The sequence below is a fragment of the Drosophila obscura genome, unplaced genomic scaffold (genome assembly GCF_018151105.1).
Source record: "Drosophila obscura isolate BZ-5 IFL unplaced genomic scaffold, ASM1815110v1 contig_96, whole genome shotgun sequence".
Classification (NCBI taxonomy): domain Eukaryota; kingdom Metazoa; phylum Arthropoda; class Insecta; order Diptera; family Drosophilidae; genus Drosophila; species Drosophila obscura.
In genome coordinates, this window is record NW_024542890.1 from 565,143 (window position 1) to 578,535 (window position 13,393).

Consider the following 13,393-nt stretch of genomic DNA (forward strand, 5'->3'; position numbering starts at 1 on the left):
CGTCAAGAATATAATTCAAAAATTCGAAAACTGCGCATGCAGATGGGACACAGTCACTTACTCTCTACGTAAGGACACGTGTCCAGGACTCTTTCTTTATAGAACATTATTAGACCAAGACACTGCCTTCAAATACCTAGTCTTAGCTATTGGAAATTATCTCAATAATTTCCAAGTACTAGCACTAACCATACTGTATGGTCAGTGGTACTAGCCTTAAGCCTAGTACTCAGATCAAAGTTAGTGGCTTGATGACTTGATTTTAAATTGGTTAAAATTTCCATCCCCATAGATACAAATTAAAAAATATATGTAACCGCCATAACGGTTTTATCGGTTGCCCGAACAAGTAATCGCAATCGCATCATTTTTTGTAATACCAGTGTAATACCAGTGTACTAGACTACTAGCTAACTGGTAGGTTTGGGAAAATCAAACTGTGCGAAGGAGAGCTTAGACTGTGCTTTGTAGTCTAACTGGTAGCAGCGTAACGGCAAAATTGTACTTCCAAAGTACAATCAAGTTTGACTCAACAGCTGTGCGCGTAGGTTAACCAAAAAACTACTAAAGTAAAACTAAACGAGCGGATTTCGACCATAAAGCACATGATTTACCACATTGAAAATCAATATGATCGACTTTAACACATAAAAACATGTTATTTCAGAAAGGATTGTTTCAAACACATCATTGGTGGTTCTTAAAGATACTATTTCAGACTTTTTAGCGCCAAGAACAGAAATAGCATAAGAGTCCAAATGGAAATGAGGTACCGCAGAAAGCTGACGCTCTACCTAATATGTCTTACCATGCGTTCATGTACACATTTGGCTCAAGGTGATGGAGAGAGGGTGGAAAAGTCTTAAGCCACTGAAGAGCGGGATAGGATGGCCATACCTTGTATTGTTGTACCTTGGGCCGTACCTTATTAATATTTCTACCATGAGGCGCAGCCAACTGCGGGCATAAAACACAAAAAAGTATGTGCGTGCGTGCGTCTCTCTGTCGGTGGGAGTGTGTTCGTTCGTGTGCGTGCGTGCGTGTGTGTGTGTGTGTTTGAGTGTGAGTGCTTTTCTTTATAATTTTTTAATAATTATTTTAATTGTGCTTCAATGTGGCAGACAAATGATTGAAATAGCTGAAATCGAAACAGAGACAAGTGGCCATTGATGGGTTAATAGTGTGAGTTTCGCGAATTGATTGTCGCCGTCGATGTGTGGTAGTAAAAACCAAGCAGCGAAAAATCTGCATCCACAGAGGAAAGGAAGCAAGACCGCTGGGTGGTAGAGCATGTTGTTGGACTTGGAGCATTGAACAATTTCAGCTGAAAATTATAAATCAAAGTCATATTCAAGTTGGAACTGCGCTCAAAAAGAGCAGCAGTCGAAATAGCAGCAGCAGCAGACGAAGCAAAAGCAGTAGTCTAACCAGCAGCAGCAGCAGCGCCAGCAGCAGCACACAAGAGAAGAGAAAAAATATCAACGTGAGCTAATCAGCATAGCGATTTGTACAAAACAGTCTTCTCTTTCCTAAAATGTTGGAAAACTGTTGGAAACATTTTCAATAAATATAATTCGAAGGCTGGACCTTTATTTATGTAGTGAACGATTAAAACGTCGCGTGTTTGCCCCCCTACACCAACCATTCCATGCCCCTCGCGGAGTAACTCCCCTCATGCTTTGAAAGCTAACTGTGGCATTTGGTCACAAAAACGCAGTCAACGTCTGCGCTCGCTTCGCCTCGCCTCGGTCTCGGTCGCTGCCTCGGTTGGCGCTGTTTATTTGTTGTTGGTTTTTCTCTCCATTGTGACGGTGGATAAATAGAAGGAGGGCAAGGAAGGAGGCACCTTCCATACGACTATAATTTCCTTTTCATTGCAATTTGCATTCTTATTTTCGGCTCGCGTAAAAGTGATAGGAATACAAAAAATTAAAAAATCTTGGTAAGCTCTTGAGGCGATGGCAAAATAGATAAATTCGACAGCTCTGCTCACGCTGCGTCGCGTCGCGCTGCTCTGCCCGGTTCGGCTTCGGGTTCGGTTCACCTCGGAGCAAAAGCATAGACATAGGCAGAGGCAGCGCCATAGGCAATCTTATCGCTGGAGAAGCCAGCCCACACTAGTACCGTACCCCCGAGTACCATATTGATGTGGATGTGGATGTCGATGCGATGTTAATGCTATGGTGATGATGATGTGATGGCTTCTCTTCGCCTGGCCAGCGCTGTTCGCAGGGAGGTTCTGCGAAGTGACGCTGCCCGTGGCGCTGCTGCTGCCGAAGGCTGCGTGGTGAAAATTAATATTGATTCCGATTCCATATTTTGCAACAGCAGCAGCAGAAGTAGCCGCACCAGCAGTGCCACTATTGAATTCAGAAGCGGACAAAAGGAATCCACGGAAGGTTAATCAATGTGAAGAGAGAGAAGAAAGAGCAGAACGTACAATTCAACAAGGAGAAAAATCTGAGAGCACAGGAGGCATAGAAAGGGGAGCTTGCTCCTCACTTAAAGAGAGGGACACAGAAGAGCAGTGCTCCACTTTCGCCCTTGAAGATGACGGACTTTGTGGAGCTGCTTAACAGCATGTCCAGCACCTTCAACAGCGACTGCGCCACCACTACCGCGGAGGGGGGCACGCTGCTCAATCTGGACCTGGCCGAAGACAAGACGCTCAAGTGGCGCAATCTGGCCAACAATCAGTTTGCCTGCAAGGACAAGGACAAGAAGCAGAGCCGTGCCTGCGAAGAGTTGGAGGTGGAGGGGGAGGAGCAGGCCAAGCAGAAGAGTAACCCAGAGGAGGAGCCGCAGCCAAAGCAAAAGAAAAGTGCGGAGGAGGAAAAGAAGCCGAGGAAAGTGGCGGCCACTTCGGCAGCGCAACTGGTTCCGACCGAGGAAATTGAGGAAAACATCAAGGAACTGCTGGCGGATGTGGTTGACGCCGCGGCCGTGAAGCTGGAGGAAGAAGAAGCTGCAGCAGCGGTAGAGGCTGCAGCAGCGGCACCACCTGAAGGGCTGCAGAATGCAGATGAAGCGTCAGCAGAGAAGGATGCGCCAGCTAAAGAGGAGGAAGACGAAATAAAAGAATCAGAGTCGGCAGAAACCGAAACAGAAGCAGAGACGGAGGCAGAGGCAGTGACGGAGGCAGAGGCAGAGACGGAGGCAGAAGCAGCAGAAAAGACTAGAGAAGAGGAGAAACCCGCCACAGCTCCCGCCGAAGCAGCTTCGTCAGCCGAGGGCGACGAGCGCAGTGCCGAAGTGAAATGCATTGGTAATGACGCTGGTGGAGAGGCGGCAGCTGCGGGGCAGGAGCCGCCCGCCAATGGCAGCGATGACAACGCCGCAGCCACAACAGAAGAGGCAACAAGCAGCGGGGCAGCCGACGTGAGCCTAATTACGGTAAAAGTGGAAAGGGAGCCAGGGAGCACGGATGCGGAAGGCATCAAGACTGAGACGGCGAGGGAGAGGGATCAACCTCTGCCAGAGCGGAGGGCAGCAGCGCCACCAAAGCAGAAGGAGCTGGAAGAAACAGCAGGAGAAGCAGCGACAGAATCCCCATCACAACCAGAAACGTCAGCTACAGCCACAGCGACAGCATCAGCATCATCTCCGACTCCGACTCCGACTCCAACTCTAACTCCAACTCCGACTTCGACTCCGGCTCCACTTGTTGTCAATTCTGCCAGCGTTGGCGTAGATGTCGACTGCTGCGCTGACGCAACAGATTCGAATTTGATGAATGCTGCTACTGCTGGCAGCAACAGCAACAGCAGCAGCGACCAGGCAGAAGCAACAGCAGAACCACCAGCAGCCGCGGCGAGTGCTGATAAAAATGTACGTATGTATAAATGTACGTGTGTGTGTGAGTGTGTTGGATTCAGAATATGAGTGTGTGTGTGTGTCTTCCTCAAACCCGAGCCTTAGCCTGTGTGTGCTCCGCTCCATTTATTTGATTCACTTTCCGTTTTACGGTTATTTCATCGATGTTCCATCGTGGGGGGTAGCTGACGGTTGGCCATCAGGTGCAGCAGGAAGTGGGCATTCCCCGTGGGATGATAGAGGGGGCTCCCCGTGTTGTGTTTCCATGTAGCAGAGGAGGGGATGCAACTGTACATGTGTCTGTGCGCGCACTGTCTGTGTATCTGATTGGATTGTTGCGTTATCAGGGAGCTAGCTCCAACAAATGTCCGATGCAAGAAAAAAGAAAAGCTTTCACAGCCCCAGCGAGCTTAAAGCTCTTTGATCGCAGCGCACATTACTAGATCTACAACACGACGCACAAATTACAGCTAAGATACATACATAAGTACACATGTATGTATGTTTGTATGTATGGATGTATGCATGTACGACCTTAAGAAACTGATTCTACCAGAGATTAGGAATTTTCAACCCCCCCCCAGAGGGATAACGATATCCTCCATTAAATACTACCACAACAGTTCAAGGATCAGGAATCTATAATGCTTCACAGACGATGGTATTACAATTCGATATACATATGTATATATTGGATGTACGTATGTACGTATGTATGTATTGGCCCGGCCCACTCCTCCCTGCCCCTATCTGTCTGTTTGGCTGGAGCCGTTACCGGGGCAACCATGAAAGCCAAGGGCTACCATTCCCTCCTAGACTCCTAGACTCCGTTCAGGACGATTAAGTGCGTGCTCGAATGAATTAGGTGCTCGAGGATTAAATGAGTCCTTATCTACATCCCTTTTGCAGGAACAAGCTTCGCCTGGCAGTGCGCGGCGCTCGCGTCGCACTCCTCGACCCACAGACAGCCACATCCCCATCTCCATCCCCAGCAACAGCAGGGGCACACCCACTTCCACTCCCACTCCCACTTCTGCTACCGCTGAGGAGCCACAGGCTGCTGCTGAGTGTGCTCCGCCCACTGAGACAGAGGCGGAGCCAGAAGTTGCACATAATGTCCAGGAAAGTCCAACTCTGGAGGAGAGCAGCGAGGCGGGCAACGTGAAGAAGGAGCCAGAAAAGCAGACGCAAGCGGAGGATGCCTCAGGCGGCGTGGCCAGTACCAGATCCCCGCCAGCACCTAAGCGGGGACGAGGTCGTGCAAAGAAGATCAAAACCGATGCAGAGTTTGATGCGGCCCCATCCAGCGAGACGCCCCCACTCATCGAGGAGCCAGTCGTCGAGCGGAAGCCGGGCCGCAAGCGGAGGCTGCCCGAGGAGCAGCAGGATCAGCCCCTGAACGAGCTAGTGGTGGTGAAGTCGGAGCAGGAGGAGACAGGGGAAACGGCTGCTCCAAGCGCTGATGCCAAGCGGATGCGACGCAGCGTCCGCCTGGGCAACCGCCATCCCGCGGACGGTTCCGTCTGGGAGGAGGTCAAGACAGAGGCTCTGCCCTCGACGACCGACCTGCTACTGCCAGAGCTGGTCGGGACTGCGGGCGCCGCTGCCGTGCTGGACGAGAAGACGCCGCCCAAGAAGCGCGGACGGAAGGCCAAGATACCGCCGGTGGCCAAAACGGAGCCGCACTCCTCGGCATCCGCATCAGGAAGCGCCAACTCCAGCATGTCTCTTCCCCTGATAAATGGGAACAAGCGGACCGTGCCCTCGACCCATGGGGCAGGCATGGGGATGGCCTCTACTGAGGTACAGCTGCCGAAGCGCTCCAAGCGACGGATTAAGCCCACGACGAAGATTCTGGAAAATGACGAGCTGCGCTGTGAGTTCGAGACAAAGCACATCGAACGCATGACCCACTGGGAGACAGCGGCTGAGGGCGATTCTCACTTCGAAACGCCGCAGCCGTCCGGCAGCGGGGGAGGCGGCGGCGGCGGATCCAACTCCTCCACGTCTCGCCAGAAGAGCGACAAGTCGGATGGCAGCGGCTTCGATGGGGGCCAGCATCCGGCCGGGACGAGTGCCATCAAGAAGCGCCTGTTCTCCAAGTCGCTGCGCGACATTGAGAACTCGGGCGCAGCCCTGCTGGCCAAAAGCCGCGTGAAGCCCAGCCCGGACGTTGATCAGTTCCTCTGCGACATCAAGGCAGCCAGGTTGACCGCCAACCGCTCCCCGGAGGAGCGCAAGCTGAACAAGAAGCAGCAGCGCAAGCTGGCCAAGCAGAAGGAGAAGCACCTGAAGCACCTCGGCCTCAAGCGCAACAACAGCGAGGAGGCCTCTGACAACGACAGCTCCAACACGGACAACGAGTTCGTGCCCACCACCCGCGTACAGGTGGGCAAGCCGAGTGTCACCTTGCGTCTCCGCAATGCCGCCGCCAAGGAGCAGCTGCCCACGACCTCAGCCGCTGCAGCAGCTGCAGCTGCATCAGCGGCCGGGACAGGGACAGGTGCCGTGGCTCCATTGAAATCCCATCCTCCCCAGGCCGCAGCGAAGTTGACACGACGCGTGGCCGTTCGTGGAGGGGCTGGAGCGGGACGGGACAGGCACAGTCACAGGCAGTAGGAAGATCCGCAGCCCTGGACGCTGAACAGCTCCACTCGCTGAACAGGTCCATTCTGGCGGATGTGCCCGCATCCCTAGACGATGCCGGTACCGATGCTATTCCCACCACCTCCAAGCTGGCACTGGCCAAGTGCCTCTGCCTGTGCCAGAAGAGCTCTCAGTACTACGCCCGAAACGCACCGGACTCCTCCTACTGCTGTGCCATCGATAATGTGGACGAGCAGAAGATCGGCTGCTGCAACGAGCTCCCTGCCGAGGTGCACAACCTGCTCCGTCCCAGCCAGCGAGTTGGCTACATGATCCTCTGCGACGAGCACAAGAAGCGCCTTTATGCCCACAATTGCTGCGCCGGCTGCGGCATCTTTTGTACGCAGGTGAGTGACAAAACAATGCCGGGACATCCGCATCATCCCAATCAACTCCTAATCGAATCCACATCCACATTTCAGGGAAAGTTTGTACTGTGCAAGCAGCAGCATTTCTTTCATCCGGACTGCGCCCAGCGCTTCATCCTCAACAGTCCCTACGATGACCAGCAGCAGCCGGGCGGATCAGGATCATTGCCAGGCAGCAAGTTTAGCAGCCCCATGCTTGTGCTGAAGTGCCCGCACTGCGGCCTGGACACGCCCGAACGCACCTCCACGGTTACCATGAAGTGTCAGACCCTGCCCGTCTTTCTGGCCACCCAAAAGTACAAGATGTGAGTGGATTGGTGGAGTGGAGAGCAGAGCAGAGCAGGCAGGGCTCATCTTTCTTGTTTTCTTCTTCTTTCAGCAAACCGGCTAAGCTGACCACCTCCTCGCATCTGGCCCAGTTTGCGGGACCCGGCAAGGCCAGCGCCAAGCCCAAGGGAAGGGCTTCTTCCGCTGCATCAGCCTCCGCCTCCGGGTCGAAAGCGAACGGAACGCCGCGCGGCGTCAAGGGTCAAAGTCAAAGTCAAACCATGAACACCATCAATTTCGAGCAGCTGATCCCCGACTCAGTGATGAATGTCGTTCTGCGGGGACACGTGGTGTCGGCCAGCGGGCGCGTGACCACGGAGTTCACCTCCCGCGACATGTACTATGCGGTGCAGAACGATGATCTGGAGCGGGTGGCCGAGATTCTAGGTGAGTCCACTGCTCCCACGCCTCCTCTTCTGCTCTAGTGAACATTTCATTTCCCTCGGCTACTCCTCGGATAGCTGCGGACTTCAATGTGCTGACACCGATCCGGGAGTACTTGAACGGGACCTGCCTGCATCTGGTGGCCCACTCGGGCACCCTACAGATGGCCTACCTGCTGCTCTGCAAGGGGGCCAGCTCCCAGGACTTTGTCAACATCGTGGACAGCGAGCTGCGGACGGCGCTGATGTGCGCGGTCATGAACGAGAAGTGCGACATGCTCAATCTCTTCCTACAGTGCGGTGCCGATGTGGCCATTAAGGTAATCAAGGCTCTGTCTCTGCATTCTTGGGTTTTAAGCTTTAATTTGAGTCTCTTGTGTCCTCCCTCCCCGCAGGGTCCCGATGGCAAGACGAGTCTGCATATTGCCGCCAAGCTGGGGAGCGTGGAGGCCACGCAGCTGATCGTGGAGAGCTACAAGGCCTCGCGGAACATTACCAACTTCCTGAGCTTCATCGATGCCCAGGACGAGGGCGGATGGACAGCCATGGTCTGGGCTGCTGAGCTCGGACACACGGACATTGTTAGGTGAGTGAGGGCAGATTGGACCACAATATAGGGCATTCCCGTCATAATTCAAATAATTGTGCACAGCTTGCTGCTGAACCAGGGGGCGGATCCGAACATCTGCGACAACGACAACAACACGGTACTGCACTGGTCGACGCTGCACAACGATGGCCTGGACACGATCACGGTGCTGCTGCAGGCAGGGGCCGACTGTAATGTCCAGAATGTGGAGGGCGATACACCGCTGTAAGTCAGTCTCCCTCTTCCCCCTTACCCGTCTACCCGTCATTAGCAGCAGCAGGAAGAGAATAACCAAACGAAACAAATCCATAGCCACATTGCCTGCCGTCATTCGGTGACCCGAATGTGCATCGCCCTCATCGCCAATGGAGCGGATTTGATGGTGAAGAACAAGGCCGAGCAGTTGCCCTTCGACTGCATACCCAACGAAGAGTCGGAGTGCGGCCGCACCGTCGGCTTCAACATGCAGATGCGCAGCTTTCGGCCCTTGGGCCTGCGCACCCTTGTGGTGTGTGCTGACGCCTCAAACGGGCGGGAGGCGCGCCCCATTCAGGCGGTGCGCAACGAGCTGACGATGTCGGAGAACGAGGATGAAGCGGACACACTGATGTGGCCCGACTTCCGGTACATCACCAACTGCATCATCCAGCAGAACTCGGTGCAAATCGACCGTCGCGTCTCCCAGATGCGCATCTGCTCCTGCCTGGATAGCTGCAGCAGCGATCAGTGCCAATGCAATGGAGCCTCCTCACAGAACTGGTACACGGCCGAGAGCCGCCTTACGTCCGACTTCAACTACGATGACCCGGCGGTGATCTTCGAGTGCAACGATGTATGCGGCTGCAACCAGGTGAGCTCTTTCTCCGCTCTCCGATCGGGCCTGTCCTCATTCATTCTCGTTTATCATTTTGGCAGCTGTCGTGCAAGAATCGCGTGGTCCAGAACGGCACCAGAACGCCGCTGCAGATCGTGGAGTGCGAGGACCCGGCCAAGGGCTGGGGTGTACGGGCCCTGGCCAACGTCCCCAAGGGCACCTTTGTGGCTTGCTACACGGGAGAGATTCTGACCGCCCCAGAGGCAGATCGGCGCACCGATGACAGCTACTACTTCGACCTGGAGCACGGGCACTGCATCGATGCCAACTACTACGGCAACGTAACCCGCTTCTTCAACCACTCATGCGAGCCCAATGTGCTGGCCGTGCGCGTCTTCTACGAGCACCAGGACTACCGCTTCCCCAAGATCGCCTTCTTCGCCTGCCGCGACATCGATGCCGGCGAAGAGATCTGGTGAGTTTTAGCCAATTAGCCGGCCGGCCTCTACAACAGCTTCAACTCGCTAAGTTATATTTCTGTGTCACAGCTACGACTACGGAGAGAAGTTCTGGCGGACAGTGCATCGCTCCGCACTTGGCTGCAAGTGCCTGACGGACTCCTGCAAGTATGCCAACCAATCCCCAAGCACAAATGCCTCGCCTACGGAGGCGACGACTGCAGAGGCAGCTGCTGCGGAGTCGGCCGAGCCGGATACGGCTTAGACTTGACATGATTCCAGCTCCTCCTCGACAAGACCCCACCAAGGACATTGCATCACAGCACGAGAAGCTCCCAGCAGCTCCCAGAAGCTCCAGCAGCCACAACAAGAGATCGCCATATATGTATATGAATATAGATCAGCAGTGGTCGGCAGCAATACAATAACATTTATCCGCTTTGAGAACGGATCAACATACAACGGTAAAATGCTATTGTATTGCGCAGCAGCAGCGCAGCGGCAGGAGCAGCAGCATGACCCGTGCCGGTGCCGACCACTGATATAGATGCTATATGTATATATCCTTACCAATCGCATCATGAATCGAAATCAGAGGCAGCCGAGCCAGCGAACCCATCCGTTTGCAGGGCCTCTTCGACTGCCAAATGTTTCATGATTTACGCATTTTATTTAATTTTTTTTTTAAATGTAAAATGATTGTTAATTATTATTTTTGGTTGAGTTTTTTGCAATTGTTTCCATTATTTGTATCATGAATATTATTATTGTATTTTTATTATTGTAGACACAGTAACTAAACCAATAAGTGCGGAAAACTGGCACATGTGCAGGCCCCATTACAATCGCTCCCGTATCCATCCCCTGGCCCCCTATTTATGTACATATATGTATATTTCTATCTGCGGTGTGTGCGTGGCTGGAATTGTTTAATTCAGGGACTGGAGTGGAGAGAAGCGCATCTAGTCATAAAGAAGAGCGAGAGCGAGAGAGCTAGCAAGTCAGCCGGACAATACTCAGTTGTGTGGGAATCGTTTCGGAAGAAAATATGGCTTGGGCCTTAAGCCATCAAAAAGCAGCAGCAGCTACAGCTACAGCTACAGTGCGTTTCATAGCTAATCATAGTATAAATACAAGCCCCAAGACGTACAGCTGTGAACCGCATTTTACGTACGCGAGATACACGTGAATGTAACAATAATAATCTGAAGAAATTTCAAAAGCTAAAGCGAAACCATGAGAGAAGACCATTTTTTGATAGAGAACATATGAATATTGCATTGCAAAAAAAGTAGATTTATATGTGTACCAGATAAGCTGAATGAATCAAAAATGAAATAATATCTATATACCATATACCATATACCATATACCATGTAGCATATAGCATATTGTATGCAGTCTATACATACATACATATGTATATGAGCAGGGTAAAGTACTGATAGTCGTTAACAGAAAACAAAAATAGAGATAAATAAGTGATGATTGTTTTGTACATATATATTATGTATATTCATACTATGTACACGATACTTGTATTTAGCCATACTCGCACACACACACACACAATAACAGATTCGATCTGGGTTAACTGGTTTCGTGAGCGAGAAACACACCCCCCAAGCCCCCCCCCCCCCCCCCACAACATTCCTAGGCCCCAATTCCGAACCGATTCCCGATCCATATCAGATCTTTTGACAATTTGTATTTAGAGTTTTCAGTTTGCCAAGCCACAAGTGCCTCAAGGAAAACGTCCCCAATCCTACCCGCCCTACCCCACCCCGAGCCCGAACCCAGTACTACCTATACATAAATGCAACGTACATAAATATATATATATATACATATATATGTATATATGCATGTATCCGCGCGATTGCTTCAGGTTATACAGGTATCAATCGACCAAGATCACAAAAGTGCAATGCATTTTGGAGCGCACGAAAGAATTGACTATGCAAATTGTAGAATACTTATGCTGCAAAAAATACTTAATTTAAGTTCGTGCCACACCCCCGTTCCCCACACCTTCCTAAACGATCCACGTGCATGAACTGCATACATACAAACATACACACACAAGTAGATGATAGATTAGGAATTGAGTTTGTACGTTTGATGAATACATACACACATATGTAAATATGTACATCCATACATCATGTGTATGGGTATAAGCCGTATATGTTTGTATGGACAATAGGAATACGTAGTCTTAACTGTAAGTTATGAGTACTCCAGACTATCCATGTCTGCTACCCCACCACCCCCCACCCGTAACCGTACAATCGAAGGCAGGGCTTCAGAGTTCATATTCATGCATGTCCAGACATAGTCATAGCGGCCCGCCCATCCCCCCGTCTATCGCCCTCTACCCAGTCCCGCCGTAAGGTCGGGGTGCAAAGAGGACTTCTATGGCGTTCCCACTACACTCCGACCGCTCGACTGGGATTTCTATACGTATTTGTGTAACAATATATAAGCAAAGATTTTGATGTATGTACGAGTAGTTAACGGAGATCACACACATAGAAATTATAGCATAACTCACATATTTCAATTGTTATCGAACGCAGAATTTCTGCCACAGAATCTGCGATCTATTTGTTTTGTTTTTCTTGAGTTTTTATTTTTAATAGAATTACGATTCAGTTTCGAACACTTTGTACGACACGACACTGATGTAGTGGATGTTGTTTCCAAAGAAAGGCATTTTAAGAACAATTTTACGCACCTAAACTTGTATCGTTTCAAACAAATTGCTTATTCGCTGACATATGAAAATCCCTAGCAGACAGAGGCACATTTCGTTTGCAATCAACCACGATTACTGTTAAGCATAAGAACTTAAATAATTCAAATAAATAGGTTTACATTTGAGCAACAAACATTGCCGAAAGCAAACATTTCCGATTAATAAAGAATATAAATAATAAATGCCGTGTTCAAGTCACCACTTCTTTTCATGCGAGCGAACATTCAAATTTCGCGCGTGGTCAGTGTTGCTTGCAAGACAATTTTTTGAAATAACTTTAAATATGGTGTTTCCGCCCCATTTGGTGGTGCAGCTGGGCGTGGGCACCGCCGTGGAGATCTAGGATAGCCAATGCCCCTGGCAAGAAAAATGTACAAACATCATTATTTAACTCAGGGTGTTCACCCTTTTAAATAGAGGGCTTTAAGTGGGCTAATTTAATTGATTTTCTCGGTATATTTACGGTATATATTTTGAAATTGAGAAGGTATATTTCTGAGGGTCAGGCGGTATATATTATCGATAAGTCCACTGATGTTTTTGTTTTGTAATTTTGAGGTTGGAGGTTGGTTTTTGCGGTGATTTTTCCTGGAAATAGAATTTTAATGTTATTGAATCAATTTTAGCTGTGTAACTGCATTGCTTCTGCACTCCACACCCCAGTAAACTATTGCCCTGGTCACAGGGAAAGAATCGCATAACAAGCAAAACTACGACAGGAGCGAACGGGACGTGACCACACGGCCACCAAGATCCACAACAAAGCACCTCCACAATGGGTTTTCCGGACAAGGCAGAGCGGGCCAAGTGCTGGAGCACGCGCGACGAGTACTGGAAGTGCTTGGACGAAAATGCGCCTAAGCACAGCTCCACGAGCGGCGAAAAGGTACCCAACGCCTGCAAAGATTTGCGCAAGGCCTTCGAGCAGTCCTGCCCCGGCCAGTGGGTGAAACACTTTGACCGCAAGCGCACATACGAGCAGTTCAAGGAAAAGATGGCCAACGGCTACGACCCGCTGGATGAGCGTGCCACAGGCGAGAAGCCAGCGAAATAAAAGCCGGCGCCGGCATTTGTCGGGTCGGTCTCAGTCGCTCGGTTGTTACGCTGTGTTTTGTATCGTTATAGTATAGTATAAATTAAAACAAATAACAATCTATTTGTACGGACCAATCTATGGCGGGGTGACTCAAGTATTCACATATTTAAGTGCTTAATTCCGTAAATGTAATTTAAAATC

General features: G+C 50.7%; 2 protein-coding genes across 9 annotated transcripts; both read left to right on the forward strand.

Moving 5' to 3' along the window:
- Positions 1-963: 963 nt before the first annotated feature.
- On the forward strand, positions 964-10,463 carry LOC111071832 (cell surface glycoprotein 1). Of its 8 annotated transcripts, XM_041596126.1 has the most exons (12): positions 1,088-1,182; positions 2,332-3,828; positions 4,723-6,381; positions 6,420-6,806; positions 6,882-7,132; positions 7,207-7,541; positions 7,616-7,857; positions 7,933-8,123; positions 8,190-8,351; positions 8,439-8,976; positions 9,042-9,415; positions 9,489-10,463. In XM_041596126.1, exons 2-12 carry the CDS (start codon positions 2,551-2,553, stop codon positions 9,661-9,663), a joined length of 5,592 nt encoding a protein of 1,863 aa, XP_041452060.1. In that variant the 5' UTR covers positions 1,088-1,182; positions 2,332-2,550; the 3' UTR covers positions 9,664-10,463. The 8 variants fall into 8 exon arrangements, with proteins under 8 accessions (XP_041452059.1, XP_041452056.1, XP_041452053.1 ...); XM_041596125.1 differs by lacking the exons at positions 1,088-1,182; positions 6,882-7,132; positions 7,207-7,541; ... (4 more) ...; positions 9,042-9,415; positions 9,489-10,463 and adding an exon at positions 964-980 and having other exon boundaries at positions 4,723-6,534; XM_041596122.1 differs by lacking the exons at positions 1,088-1,182; positions 6,882-7,132; positions 7,207-7,541; ... (4 more) ...; positions 9,042-9,415; positions 9,489-10,463 and adding an exon at positions 965-980 and having other exon boundaries at positions 2,329-3,828; positions 4,723-6,534.
- Positions 10,464-12,629: 2,166 nt separating this feature from the next.
- Positions 12,630-13,312, forward strand: LOC111071897 (cytochrome c oxidase assembly factor 6 homolog). The gene is made up of 2 exons (XM_022363445.2): positions 12,630-12,721; positions 12,783-13,312. Exon 2 carries the CDS (start codon positions 12,932-12,934, stop codon positions 13,208-13,210), a length of 279 nt encoding a protein of 92 aa, XP_022219137.1. The 5' UTR covers positions 12,630-12,721; positions 12,783-12,931; the 3' UTR covers positions 13,211-13,312.
- The last annotated feature ends 81 nt before the right edge of the window (positions 13,313-13,393 follow it).